Source organism: Podarcis liolepis (assembly GCF_965112155.1).
Source record: "Podarcis liolepis genome assembly, chromosome: 14".
Lineage (NCBI taxonomy): Eukaryota > Metazoa > Chordata > Lepidosauria > Squamata > Lacertidae > Podarcis > Podarcis liolepis.
In genome coordinates, this window is record NC_139569.1 from 44704482 (window position 1) to 44718691 (window position 14210).

Here is a 14210-nt window from a genome sequence, read left to right on the forward strand (position 1 = left end):
CGGCGGGAAGGTAAACGGCGTTTCTGTGCGCTACTCTGGTTTGCCAGAAGTGGCTTAGTCATGCTGGCCACATGACCCGGAAGCTGTACGCCAGCTCCCTTGGCCAGTAAAGCGAGATAAGCGCCGCAACCCCAGAGTCGGCCACGACTGGACCCTTTACCTTTACCTAGGTCTTCCCACCACAACTATGAATTTCCAGCATTTATTTAGAGGGGTATTCTAGATAGCGGATGTCACAAATTTACTACTTCCCCAAGGAAAGTTCTCTTTGTTGTTTAGTTGTTTAGTCGTGTCCGACTCTTCGTGACCCCATGGACCAGAACACGCCAGGCACTCTCTTTGTTAGCCATTGCCAAATTCGTTCAGAAAGCTCTTTGCTCCCCTGTTTGGAACACAAAGGCAAGTGGCTGTCCAATCCTAGCATTCCATGAAATGTGGGTATGTTTAAAGAGGCTTTTTCAATGAAGGGAGAGGCCCAAGCCATTGCAAACACAAACTGAGCAGGAAGAACAAAGCCTCTCTTGCAACTAAACCATGATTTGGCTCAGCTCCACCACCCCCAAGCACTAGCATACTGATTCACTGTAAGAGTAAACCATGGTTTAAGAAGCTTTGTCCACAAACCAGCCCACTGGCAATGTCAGAAACTGTCTTCTTCTCCCCTCCACCCCCTCCCTCAAATTACAGCAGTTTCAAAACCAACTCAATATTTCTAGTGGAAGTGTTTTTATTGCATAGCCATTTTTGTTAAAGTAGACCATCTACCCCACTGAAAAAGCAGTAATCTTCTGTAGCAGGAATAACCCCAAACTATCGGGATAGCTTAGAGGAGCTGCTGGTCTCCCGCTGCGCTGTAGAAAAACCCAGACTCCTCTGGGAGGGCTCTGCTACCTGTGTCCCATCAATGCAGCTTTCCCCAAGCTGGTACACTCTGGGTGTCGTTAGACCACAGCCGGTTGGGGCTGATGGGAGTTGGGGGGCTGTTGGCAGCTGGATGGCACCACGTTGGCTACACCTGCATTAAGGTGCCAACTGGACCAGATCCATGCCAAGTTGGCAGTGGTTTCTTGCCGCTGCAGTGAGGGAGCAGTTGCTGCCTCCCTTTGGACTAGACGGAAGGCTGGGAGACTATCAATGTGGCGTCACTGTGCACACAAACACTAGGAGCATCTTGCATTGTCAGCACCTGACCTGAGTCAGTACCCAGCTGCTGTTCTGCTGCTCTTGCTTCCAGCCCATGAAGCTTGGAGGAAGGCAGGTGTACCTCCCTGACTCGCAGCTGCTTCTCACTCACATGGGCTGACAAGAGCTGTCACCTGGAAACACCTGAGAGCCACAGCTCTGCCAGAAGTGGCAACAAGCCCTGCCCTTGTTAGCTGCACTCTACTGGAGCTCAGCAGCCTAACAAAGCAACCTACTGCATTTCCTTCCCACTGCCTGCCTCAAGAAGTGGCTCCCCCAACCTCTTTCTTGTCCCCAACCTCTTTCTTTCCAACGTACGACGTGAGGAGGAAGCCGGTGGTTGCTTTTCTGCAAACAAACAGAACTGCACTTGATCCTCTGAGCGTTCCCTAGGCTGGTTGCAAAGGAGAGGATGTCAAGTCGGTGGGTGGCAGAGCCGCAAAGAGCTTTGACTGCAGGCAGAAGGTCGTCCGGGGTGCGTAGAAGCCCTGCAGCACTCCGCTCAGGATCACGTCGGGAAGCAAGTCTGAGAGGGAGAGGAGGGAATTAACGGTGGCAACCCATTCAATCAACCCTTAAAAGGTGGGAGCAGAAAGCAGCCCCTGAGGCCTCTTCCTGTCTTCCCTTCTGGCCTAGGAAGCTAAGCCCCCTGAGATGGGCCGATGGACAATGCCGCCCCCAGCAGAGGGCAAAGGGGCATCTTCAATCTGGCACTCAGATGAGATCTAGCACACGGTTCAGTTCCAGAGTACAAAAGTGGCTCATGTAAGGACTCTGCGATCCCGTGTTTCATTATTTCAGCATGCACCGCTTCCTCCTGTTGCAGGAGACGCTGCTTAACTACCCCAAACCTGAGTGTTTGGGCATCTCTAACACTGCAATAAGGGGACGCGGGTGGCGCTGTGGGTTAAACCACAGAGCCTAGGACTTGCCAATCAGAAGGTCGGCAGTTCAAATCCCCACAACAGGGTGAGCTCCCGTTGCTCGGTCCCTGCTCCTGCCAACCCAGCAGTTCGAAAGCACGTCAAAGTGCAAGTAGATAAATAGGTACTGCTCCAGCGGGAAGGTAAACAGTGTTTCCGTGCGCTGCGCTGCTTCGCCAGAAGCGGCTTAGTCATGCTGGCCACATGACCCGGAAGCCGTACACCGGCTCCCTCGGCCAGTAAAGTGAGATGAGCGCGCAACCTCAGAGTCGGTCACGACTGGACCTAATGGTCAGGGGCCCCTTTACCTTTACCACTGCAATGGTTTTTGCACAGGTGCCTTTCAGCAAAACAAGAACTGCTTTCCATCCGCTCCCCCAATCCTGCCAGTCCAGGATGGCAGGTGAGGGACCCCCGGCTCTCTTGTCACCCATATCGAAACATGCACCCCAGACACTTGCTTGATAACAGACCTTAACCAGCCCAGAGCTCTGCTCCCCTCCATCACCACCCCAAAAACCCTACGAGGAAGCCGTTACCTGTGGAAGCCGGGAGGATGTATGGATCACTTTGGAAACTTATGACCGGCCGGTGGGACAGCAGGTAACCGGGGCTGCAAAGAGAGAATTGAGCCCCGCCATTTGGGTTAGAATCAATTTCAGCTCCTAGCCTACTTCGCAAGGTGGTTGTGAGAATAAAATGCATGTGCGGAAGGGAGGAGCAACATGTGCTACCCTGAACTTGAAGGAGGGAGAGGAAAGCTAAAAATGCAATAAACAGGAGTTCCTCTCCCCGCACTGGAATAATCAGTCTAGGCAATGGACCAGTGGCCTAATGCTGTATCAGGCAGATGCTGCTGCTCTGAGCAAGGGATCATAGGAAGTTGCCTTAGTAATGCCTACTGGCAGCCTCTCTCCAGGCCAACCGTACCTGGGGATTGAGCCTGAGACCATCTGTACATAAAGCAGTTGCTCTACCACTAAGGTGCAGCGCCAGAAGAGGGTTCACGTTATCTCTCTGCAAAAGGAACAGGCGCTTGCAACTTGGCCAGCAAGAGCACAAAGCAGACCCTTTTGAGAGCATTCCCTGCCGCTTGTAGCAGCAAGCAAGCCACAGGGAGTGCCCATTCCCCTGGAGCGAGAAAATAAATGCCAGCCTCCATGGCTGGATGAGCACATTTATCCCCCGGGGAGTAAGTAGACAAAGGCTGGACCCTTCTGTTGTTGGGACTGTTTTGACTCCCTCCCACTGGTGGAAACAAAGCACTGGGGCAGTGAAGCACTTGCCTTGTGTCCCGCGAGGAAAAGTTGCCCAGGGAAGAACACTGGGTGCGGCAGGACAGGCTGTTCACAAACAGTGGTGGTAACAAAGGCAGCCTTTCCATACAAAAGCTGGTGTGTGGAAATGGGTGGCTGTGGGAGCTTATAAGGCAGGGCTGGGGAACCTGTGGCTCTCCAAATATTGCAGGACTCCCATCATCCCAGACCATGCTGGCTGATGGCAGCTGGAACCAACACAACACTAATCTACCCCAGGTTCTACAGTGGTACCTTGGTTTACAAACTTAATCCATTCCGGAAGTCCATTCTTCAACCAAAGCGTTCTTAAACCAAGGCGTGCTTTCCCATAGCAGCGGGGGACTCAATTTACAAATGGAACACACTCAACAGGAAGCGAAACATGTTCTGCTTCCGAGGCAAAGTTCACAAACCAAAACACTTCCGGGTTTGGAGCGTTCTTAATCCAAGTTGTTCATAAACTAAGCTGTTCTTAAACCAAGGTGCCACTGTACTTGAGATTCAAACTGCACCTACATCATGCACTTCAAGCATACCTAGAGCGCTTTGACAGTCATGACCTCACTTGGTAGAGCACGCGGCTCATGATCTCAGGGTTGTGGGTTCGAGCTCCACGTTGGGCAAAATATTCCTGCATTGCAGGGGGTTGGACTAGATGACCCCCCGTGGTCCCTTCCAACTCTACAATTCTATGGTAAAACAAACTGTTGTTTGTTAAGGGTGCTGAGAATTGTTAGGACACACCCACCCACCCAACAATTTCCCTCACTGATCTACAAATCTCACAAGTGGTTTAACAATCAATCCCTCTTCCCTGGAGATCTCTGGGAATTTTAGCTTTGCGAGGAGAAATGAGAGTCCCCTGATAACTCTCCGTGCCCTTAACAAACTACAGCTCTCAAGATTCTTTGACTGTCAAGGTGGAATACAAGTGCTTTAAATGTGCAGTGCAGATGTGGCCTTAGCTGTCAATTGCCCAGGCCCCAAAAAGTCTGTAAATCAACACAAGGGCAGTGTGTGTGAGTTGGCGTTTTGACTGCAGCTCCTTCGGGAGGAAAGCGCCTGGACAATGTCAAAAGGAGACCAGCTACCCATCCCTCTCTAACAAGAGTTTACCTGCCACGTTGGATTTTGCAGGGAAAGGGATGTTTGAGAAAAGCACAGTACGTATAACTTACAATGAAGAAAGAAAATCAGGGCATTATATTTTGCATTGCATCAGATTCTGTTATTGTGAGATACCCCGCGCTTTTTGTAAAGAAGAAAGTAGAGTAGTCCTGGAAGAATCACAAAACTACAGTCAGTCTCAAACTACTATGCTGCTGTCAAGTTCTAACATAGGGTATAGGGAGCCTTCAGCCCTCCAGGTGTTAATGAACCACAATTCCTACTCCCCCTTGCCCCTGGGCACACTTGCTGTAGCCTGTGGCATAGCATGGGGGGGCAGAGGGGTTGTTGCACAAACTTTTTTTGGGGGGGATGCAAAATTTCAAAAGAAAAACTGCTTGGAGGGTGTGTTTTGTTTTGTTTTAAATCAAGCCATGTAAATTTTTCATTAAATAAAAAATAAAATAAGTGACCGCTGGCACAGATTCTCTCTCCCAGCTGGTAAGACCCTTCCCCACCCCTATTGCCACCTGGCCCTGGCAGGAACCATGGGTTAGGGGGGGGCGCAATACCTGCCTTGCCCTGGGCCCTGACAATCCACTGGCTGTAGCAGATGGGATTGCAGTTGAGAAACATCTGGAGGGCCAGGAGCTCCCTGTTTCCGGGGGTGGGAAATGGCTGACTCCCACATCACCGGACCCCAGCCGTGCCGGTAATTCAGGGCTGATATGGAGGTAATTAGCCCTGGCATTCTCATCATGGTGTTTGGATTACAGAGGTGTTTGGAGAAACATCTGGAGGGCCAAAGGTTCTCCCCACCTGCGCCAGACAGTGGCACAAAGGGGGGAAAGTGTTGCTCCTGCTCAATCTTCCCCCGGCTCACCCAAACACTCACCCAAGATCTGCCTTGTTCTCCTGCTCAAACTGCCAGAGTTTCAGGAAGTCTAGAAGCTCCTTGGGAAGCTCTGTATTGCATAGCAAGATGCCCTGCAGGAGACAGACGAACCAGGATCAGTGAGAGCAGGCTGGGGAGGAAGGGAGGCTGTTTTCAACTTGGCTGCCAGCCTCGCATCCTTACCTGGAGGTAAGCTTCCAGGCCCTGCCGCCGCTGCTCCAGGACTTTCGTCATCCAGTTGGGGACACGCCTGGGTGGGAAGTCTGGGACTCTGCATCTCTTCTTGATCTGTGGGGGTTGGGAGAGAGCAGAGAAGCTGTGTGGACATCAAAGGAGCTCCAGGATCCACCAGGCCCACGGCCGGTCCTACTGTTAGGCAGAGGGAAGCCGCTGCTTCTGGCAGTGGATGCTGAATGTCAGAGAGGCACTGGGAGAAGAGGTGCTCTGTCCTACGACCCCAGAACTAGCCAGCTCTCCGCTGAGAGTGTTGAAGTCAGGCTCAGCTGCCAGCAGGGTCCATTTCTGTGCATCGGGTGTTGGAAACTTATGGCCTGTGGGGCAATCTCGTCCCACCAGGGGTCAAATTCAGCCCACAAAACTGCTTCCCCAAACCACGCCCATCTGCCAATCAGCTAACGTCACTGGGCGATAGCAATCCTGCTGGGTACTGCTTTGTCATTTTGTTCCCTGTTGGGAACATGCTGGCGAAGCAGACCTAAGCAGAGAGCAGGATCGAACCCTCTGTTCAGTGGCTGGTGAGTAGAGAGTTCAATCCTTCCGGGCAGTGCTTTGCCAGTGCATTTCTGGCAGGATCCTTTCCTACATGGGTCAACTCTGACAGATGGGTGGATCACATACCTGTCCAAGTTGGGCAGTGGGTTTTGGGGAGGTACGGACCTGGCCTCTTGGGGCCCAAACAGTCCCCCACCCTGGCAGGGCATGGCTGGAGGGAGAACCATCTCGTCCTCTGCATCAAGGTAGCAAGAAGTCTGAGCCAGCCCCAGTTAGGCTGGAAGTCTTGGGTCAAGACCAGCAATGTGGGCTTTACAAAAATATGGAATACAGAATTATCCAATGCCCAGGAGGAAAATCCATTGCCCCGAAAGCAAGGGCAGGCATTTGAAACATGGTGCCTGCCCTCCAGATGTTGCTGGCCTGCCTTACCCTTTTATGGAGGGCATGGAACTCGCTGTAGCGCTTCTCAATGCAATGTTTCCTCCCGTTCCACAGGATTTCCACCTTGAACACCTGAAAGGTTAGGCACAAGCTCGTCAGTTTCACCCGGACGTGCCCCACCCACACCACAAAACAGCTCTGCTGCTGCTGCTGAACAGATGAGATCTGTCTTAACTCTCTGCAATAGCAGGGCGGTCATCTTGCTTTCTTCCCCCACAATGCACCGCAGTCCAGTCTCTCCCCAAAGCAAACACCGCTGGACAAAAGCCTCTTTGAAATCAGCCTTTGGCTTCGCTTCTCAAAAGTGCCAAATGGGAGCAGGGGGGCAGGGGCAGGGATACTGAATAAACTCGGCTCTGCATAAAATAACACCCAGCAGAAGACTCCGTGTCGGGCCTGAGGAATGTGTGCAGTTGAAGTGCGGCAAATACACTTCGGACAACTCCAGCAAAGCATAGATTGCAATGCAGCACATATCTCCTCTTGAAGGGTTTGTGCCCAGATGCCCCCGAGATGTAGCAGAGGTGCCCCACAAGTTTTGTGTACTTAGTTGTTCAGGAGAGAGAAAAGGAGACCAAAGGGGCCAGCTCCTTGGGGGGGAAACAAACCAAAGTCCCTGGGCCCAGGCCTCAGTTTACCCGGCTGAAGCAACTATTCACGCACCCAACACTCACTTCTGGTCACCATGAATTGCAGCTGCAGCAACAGACCCTCCTTGCACAGCAGATCCAAATATTTTTTGGGGGAGGGAAGCACATGGTACAGTCCTCACCTTGGGCTGCAAACTGTCTTGGGGTCAGCAATGGAAAAAGGTGGTATATGAATTTAAAATGAAATGAGGAAAAGACAAGGATAAAAAAAAGAATTGGAGCACCCCCGGAATGTCAAAAGCAGTCTATTCACAGAAAGTTTGTGTAGTGGCAGCAGCAGGTTGTGTGTGTGTGTGTGTGTGTGTGTACACACACACACTGCTATTTTTAGTATACGTTGCTTTCTCTTCCTCATCTAGGCACACATACAAGAGCCCTGCTGTGCCAGCAGTGGGAGAACTTGGCAACTAGAAAAATCACATTGTGATCTACTTTAAACCAATATGCATGCACATCCTTTATTCTCTTTCCTTCCCACAACCGTGGAATAGGGTTGGGGAGGGAAGAAGCGATGCAGGGCACTGAAGTCTAACCCTCTGGCCAGGGGGATCGCTGCGTCACTCCTCCTCTGCTTCCTGAAATTGCACGAGGTCCTGATCATGTGCCTTCAAGCCTATCACTGCTTCCCATGAGGTCTAGAAGCTTGCTTTTTAAAAAGGAAAAAATCGGATTCATTAGTGAAAAGTCATGGCTGAGTGATAGAATACGACATGCTCAGCTCCCCCATGTTCAGTTCCATGTAGCATCTCTCCGTAGGGCTAAAAGAGACCTCCGACTCGGAGAGTTGCTGCCTGAGCTGGAAGGACCAATGGCTGGTAGGTGGTTTCTTAGGTTCCTAGGGCCAAAAATATCCTGCCACATAAGGCATTTTATGTTCCAATCGCAGTTTCCCCATAAAGGCACAAGCAAAGTAAGCTCCTTCCAGCTGGAATACAGAACCACGGTCACCACACCCAGCTTAACTAAACAGAGAGAATTGCCAACCAATAAGGAAACCGGGAAAGTCTGTGCCCAAGAGATGCCATGCCTGATATTTATGCTTCGCTCAGTGTGAGCTGGAGACAGGCCACTCTAAGTTCACTTCCCTCCACGAAAACAAGGCTGGTCAATCCACAGCTGATGTCCCAATTTACCAGAATCCTGTCTTAAGTGTCTGGTCTTAATTTGGCTTGGGCTTTTTGGCATTAGCACTGCTAGATGCACGACAGAAATCTGATCTAAGTGGGCTTCTCAGATTTCCCATAGCACATGCTTTGGGACACAGAAAATCCCAGGTTGAAACCTTCACATCTCTAGACCCTAGAACTCATGGGCATTCAAGTGAAGCTGAATGTTGGAAGATTCAGGATGGATAAAATAAAGCCATGATGAATAAGTCGTATTGGAGGACATGTGATTTAAAATTATGATGAATGATTTACATGGCTTGATAAAAGATTAACTCTATTCGACTAGCTGGCAAAAGAGTAAATAAAAGCCTAAGCAGGAATTGAACATAAACAGTCAAAGGAAATAGAAAATGGATGCAAAAGGATGCAAAATTAAGATAAAGTGTTTTATTGTTAGCAGCAAAGGAGGGAGGGGAAAGAAGCATCTTGGAAGGGTGGGGTGGAAAGTCAACTTTTAAATGGAATTAATTTGTTGTTAATTTGTTAACAATTTGGAAAGTTAATAAAAATTAATTGGCAAAAGAAGAAGAAAGGACTTCTTCATGCAGTGCACAGTTAAACCATGGAACTCACTGCCACAGGAGGCAATGATGGGCAACAACTTGTATGGCTTTAAAAGAGGATTAGTCCAGTTCATGCAAGAACAGGATGCTGGACTAGACGGGCCATTGAATTGATCCAACAAGCTCCTCTTCTGCCTCCAGTTTAAAAGGATCTCAGATTTTAGGGCAAGGGATCACCTCTGTCCAAGACGCTGGAGAAAACTCTGCTGCCAGTCAGAGTCTATCATACTGGCCTAGAGGAACCCAAAGGCCCAAGTCATTCTATAGCCACGCGATACAGTTCATTTATTTATTACCAGGACATTTTAGCACCCGAGGCATACCTCCCCACCAGGAAAGAAGGGGTGAGTGAAGATCTACATCAGGAACGAGTGGGGAATAAAGATCTCTGCTGGGTTCTGCTGCACCAGTGGATCCGGCCGCCAGAGGCAGTTGCCTCACCTTGCTTTGTGGGAGGGGTGGCCCTGATTATTAGATGTATGCCCCCACCTTTCCTCTAAGGAGCTCAAAGTGGTGTAAATGGTTCTCCTGTGTCTTCATCTTTGAACAGCCCTGTGAGGTATTTCAGGTGGAGAGACTGACTGGCTCAAGGTTGGGAGCCAGTGTGGTGTAGTGGTTAAGAGCAGTAGTCTCGTAATCCGGGGAACCGGGTTCGCGTCTCCGCTCTTCCACATGCAGCTGCTGGGTGACCTTGGGCCAGTCACACTTCTTTGAAGTCTCTCAGCCCCACTCACCTCACAGAGTGTTTGTTGTGGGGGAGGAAGGGAAAGGAGAATGTTAGCCGCTTTGAGACTCCTGAAGGGGAGTGAAAGGCGGGATATCAAATCCAAACTCTTCTTCTTCTTCTTGTCTTGTGAGCTCCGTGGCCGAGTTGGGATGTGAACCCTGATCTCCCAAGTCCTAATCCGATGCTCTAACCACTACACCATACTGATCCCCACCCCACTCTCGGGTTAACTAGTTTCCCACCCCCAGTACCCCAGAATGACCTGCAGTGGTGCCACATGAGAATCTGTCGTCTCTAAGTACAGTGGTACCTCGGGTTACAGACGCTCAAGGTTACAGACTCCACTAACCCAGAAATAGTACCTCAGGTTAAGAACTTTGCTTCAGGATGAGAACAGAAATTGCATGGCAGCGGTATGGTGGCAGTGGAAGGCCCCATTAGCTAAAGTGGTACCTCAGGTTAAGAACAGTTTCAGGTTAAGAACGGACTTCCAGAACAAATTAAGCTCTTAACCTGAGGTACCACTGTACTGCACTCAAGGCTGGCCCACCCATGCGGCAAGATGAGGTAACTGACTCAGGCAAAGGGATCCACTGGGGCAGCTGATCCCAATGCCCATCTTCCTCCACCCCCCTTGTTCTGGATGTAGGTCTTCTTTCCTGGCAGGGAGGGGAGGTGCAATTTTGGGGTCTGCCTCAGCTGCCAAAATGTACTGGCGGCAGTTACTCTGTGCCTTCTGGCTCCTCGTGGCCAGAAGGATTTTTTTAAGTGTGTGCATGTGAGTGAAGTAGATCTTGCCTTACAGATCTTAGCAACCTCCTAGTTTCTTCTAGTTCTGCAAGGAGCAGAGGCGCGACAACTGCCATTCTGCCCGTTCCTACAGGGTAGGTGTGTGTTTGTGTGTGTGTGTTATTGTGGCAACAGTGTGAGGAGTGGCTGTTCCCTCCCCCCAAACATGGCAGGGGGTGGGCAGGTTTCTGGAACAATATGCATCATTTTAATAAAACACATTATTCCCGTATTCTGTGTATTATTGTCTCAACCAGTATACTTTCAAGCAGCAAAACATTTCTTTAAGTCAGGGGTAGGAAACGGCTGGTTCTCCAGATATTGTTGGACTCCATAATTATCTAGAGGCCAGCAGGCTTCCCATGCCAGCTCTTATCTTTTAACAGAACAGAGACACTGAGAAACGTCATGGAATGAATGTGTTTCCAGCGACCCCATTTTTGGAAGCCTTCTTAGGGGAACACGGAACCTGTGGCCCTCTAGACGTTGTGAGACTCTGACTCCAACAGGCCCAGCCAGCATGGTCCGCATCAGCGATGATGGGAATTGTAGTCCAACAACTTCCAGGTGTGTGTGTGTGTGTGTCACAGGATTCCCATCTTATAAGAAACTGCTGCCTGCGGAGATGATGCCACTGGGAACTCAGCTTAAACAATGAAACAAGGAGGATATATTTACTCAAGTGCTTTCCACAGTGTGCACTTTCTTCCCAGAGAAGGAAGTATTTTGAAGTTTGGTTCTATCACCTGTGGCCTTGAATTGAGATAAGGTTGGTTTTTTTAATCGCACTGCAGTTGTTCATTAGCTCATTAGTGGAGCCAAAACTAGGCTTTATTTCACCCAGGTCAAAGACCCAATTTCATGCTCCCCCATGTGCATTTGTGTACACACACACGACTGGGAGCCTCAACTAGTGCCCTGCTGGTCTTACCAACTCTGTCATGTGATGGGGGCACTGTACTTGTTTGGGAGATTTTTAAGCTTCAGCACAATTATCAGGGTCTACATTTCATTCTTCTCCACCCTCACTGCTAACATTTTCCTTTCTATCTACACCTGCCATATCCCACATCTCTGGTCCACAGAAGCTGTGATAAACCCCCCTTTTTGAGCGGTGGGGTACGGGCTTGTTGGGGTACACAGACTCAAGGCATTCAATCGCTAAAGGGAGTCTCCAGGTCCGTCCTTCCTCCAAGCGTCTCTTCTTCCAGCTTTCTTCTTTTTCACCAGGCTCAAAAAGGCGGCGGTGTTGGAAGAATCACAATCGCGTCTCGCGTCCCTTGGAGACGCCAGAAGCAGGCTGTTCGCGCGCCTTCTCACTTCTGAAGGGTCCCCAGGCTACACGTGTCGGGCTCCCTCCTTCATTTCCCTTGGTGGACGCCGCCAAGAAGCCCCTCCCTCGCTCGCCCGGCCTCTGCAAAGCCCCACCAGCAAGTTCAGCGCCCCCTTTCTCCCTGCCAAAGGCGCTTGCAGGCTGGCCACGGGCCCCGACGGCACCCGCTGCCTTCGAAGCCGCTCTCCCCTCCAGCCCGCCAGAGGCACCGGCGGACGGGCTCTCCCTCCCGGCCCCGCGGCTGCAAAAGAACCCAAGCCCAGCTCCGGGAGCAACCCGACGGGCTGCCGCCGCCGCCGCCGCCACTCACCGTGCGCGCCTTCTCCGGGCTCTGGTCGCCCTCGGACAGCTGCAGCCCCACCGAGGGCACCGCGACCTGCAGCTGCATGCCGCCTCCTCGGAGCCGAGACTAGCCGCCCCCGCGGGCTCATTCAGGGCTTGTTGAAACCGCTCCGCCCTCTGCGGCGGAGACCCGCCCCGTCGGGTCCCGCCGCCTTTGCGCGCTCCAGCCCGCGCAGTTCCCAAGCGCCGCCGCTTAGGAGGGCTCGTGCGCGCTGCGCTTAAAGTGGAGAGCAAACTTCTCTCTTGTCCGCTCCCCTCCTCCTTCCCAAACTTTCCTCTATCCTACTTTCCTCTTACCCGTTCCCTCTTCTTCCTCCATGACCATTCACATTTTTTTCTAGCGCAGATCATTCTGCGAGCGGAATTGACTCTGTATGGCTTTCTAGAGATTTGTACATTAAGATAAAGAAGGTAGAATTTTTACCCGGAATGTTATCAGATCACAACTCTATTATTGTGGAATTAAGAGCAGGGCAAAATTTCCCAATGAGATGGAGATTAAAAGAGAATTTATTAAATGATCAAGAAATATTAGGAAAAAATGGGGGGTATTAAAAGATTATTATATTTCTTCCTCCAGGAGAGATCTGGAGGGTGACAACTTGAGAATGGGCCTTTTCTGCAATGGCTCTCCCTTTGAGGAATGCTCTCCCCCCAGGGAGATTTGCCTGACACCTTCATTAAACTCTTTTAGGCGCCAGGCATAGGGGACAAAGTTCCTCTTTAACCAGTTCTTTGGTTGGGTGACATCCAATTCTCTTTTAAAATGTGTTGGGGAGGGGAGGGTTATTGGGGTGTTTTTGTTTTTATTGTCTATTTTGTGTTTTTCAATATTGTGATTTTATGTCGCAACTGCCCTGAGATCTGCAGGTATAGCACAGTATACAAATTTTAATAATAATAATAATAATGGATAGAGGGAGGGGAATGTGCAGGAAAGCCACAATCTGGAGAGAATATAGTATGGACCACGGATAATTAATGGAATAACAGAAAGCTTACTTAGCCATGCTAAGCAACAGCATGAATGAGTCCCTAGTTGCTTGCCAGTGTGTGATTCAGATTCCTGGCACTTGAAATGAGCTAGCCTTAATCTTTGTTATCTTCTCTCAAGATTGGGGATGTATTACAGACTTCCAGTTGAATACGCAGGTATTTCACAGATAAGAAGTTACTCAGCGGTTGGATTGTTTTAACTTCCCCCCTTTTAAATATTTACTACAAGAGCCAATGGTATAGATTAGTTATAAAGTCAACAATGATATTTATATGGTGGTGGAGACCTCCGCAATCTGGCCTTGGCATCTCCAGATTAGATGACAGAGCAATAGGAAATGCTTCTGTCTGGCAAGACCTTGGAGAGTCACTGCCAGTTACAAAACAAGGAGTGTTCCAGCCCCCTAAAGACATCAATTTATCATGGGCAAAGTTCTGTTTCCTCCTGACCTCACATCTGCTCAGCTCACCAATAATAATAATAATAATAATAATAATTATAATTATACCCCGCCCACCTGGCTGGGTTTCCCCAGCCACTCTGGGCTGCTTCCAACCAAATGTTAAAATACAGTAATACATCAAACATTAAAAGCTTCCCTAAACACCTGTATCCTGTCTTTCTTGTGCACTGGGGTAGAAATTGTGTGGCCCCCGCCAGGATAGCTGATGGTCAGGGTCTAGGGATGATGGGCATTATAGTTTAACAACATCTGGAGCAGCACAGGTTCCCTGAGACAGGCTGCCGATTTAGGACTGCACTTCATGGCTGACCAACCCAAATACAACATACTTGTGCAAGTATGCTCAGTGGCATCTGTGGTTGTTTTTCCACACCCTGTAGGTACAGGGGCGCCACCCAGTTTATCAGTTTGCCATACACTGCACAGCCTGCGAATGGAACTGATAGTCAGTGGCTGAATGAACAGAAGGACTTCTGGGTAACTCTTGCTCCGGTTTCTCCTCTCTCAGGTATAGGAGTCTGGAACAAATACCTTGGGGGCTCAATACAGTTTTCCCCTACCCCCTGGTAAACCCATCGTTTTGGCTTAAGTGACAC

At 50.0% G+C, this 14210-nt stretch overlaps 1 protein-coding gene across 1 annotated transcript; it reads right to left on the reverse strand.

Moving 5' to 3' along the window:
• Positions 1-709: 709 nt before the first annotated feature.
• SNX22 (sorting nexin 22) lies at positions 710-12343 on the reverse strand. The gene is made up of 6 exons (XM_083476044.1): positions 12123-12343; positions 6570-6653; positions 5589-5693; positions 5406-5497; positions 2645-2718; positions 710-1708 (listed from the first exon to the last, which is right to left on the reverse strand). The coding sequence occupies exons 1-6, from the start codon at positions 12198-12200 to the stop codon at positions 1572-1574; spliced, it is 570 nt and encodes a 189-aa protein (XP_083332170.1). The 5' UTR covers positions 12201-12343; the 3' UTR covers positions 710-1571.
• Between the last annotated feature and the right edge of the window lie 1867 nt (positions 12344-14210).

Excerpts from the sequence above, each read along its gene's own strand:
- SNX22 (XM_083476044.1), bottom strand. The coding sequence starts at position 12,200 with ATGCAGCTGCAGGTCGCGGTGCCCTCGGTGGGGCTGCAGCTGTCCGAG. Across the intron at positions 6,654-12,122 it reads GCCCGGAGAAGGCGCGCACG|GTGTTCAAGGTGGAAATCCT; the intron begins GTGAGTGGCGGC and ends CTAACCTTTCAG. Across the intron at positions 1,709-2,644 it reads CATCCTCCCGGCTTCCACAG|ACTTGCTTCCCGACGTGATC; the intron begins GTAACGGCTTCC and ends TCTCCCTCTCAG.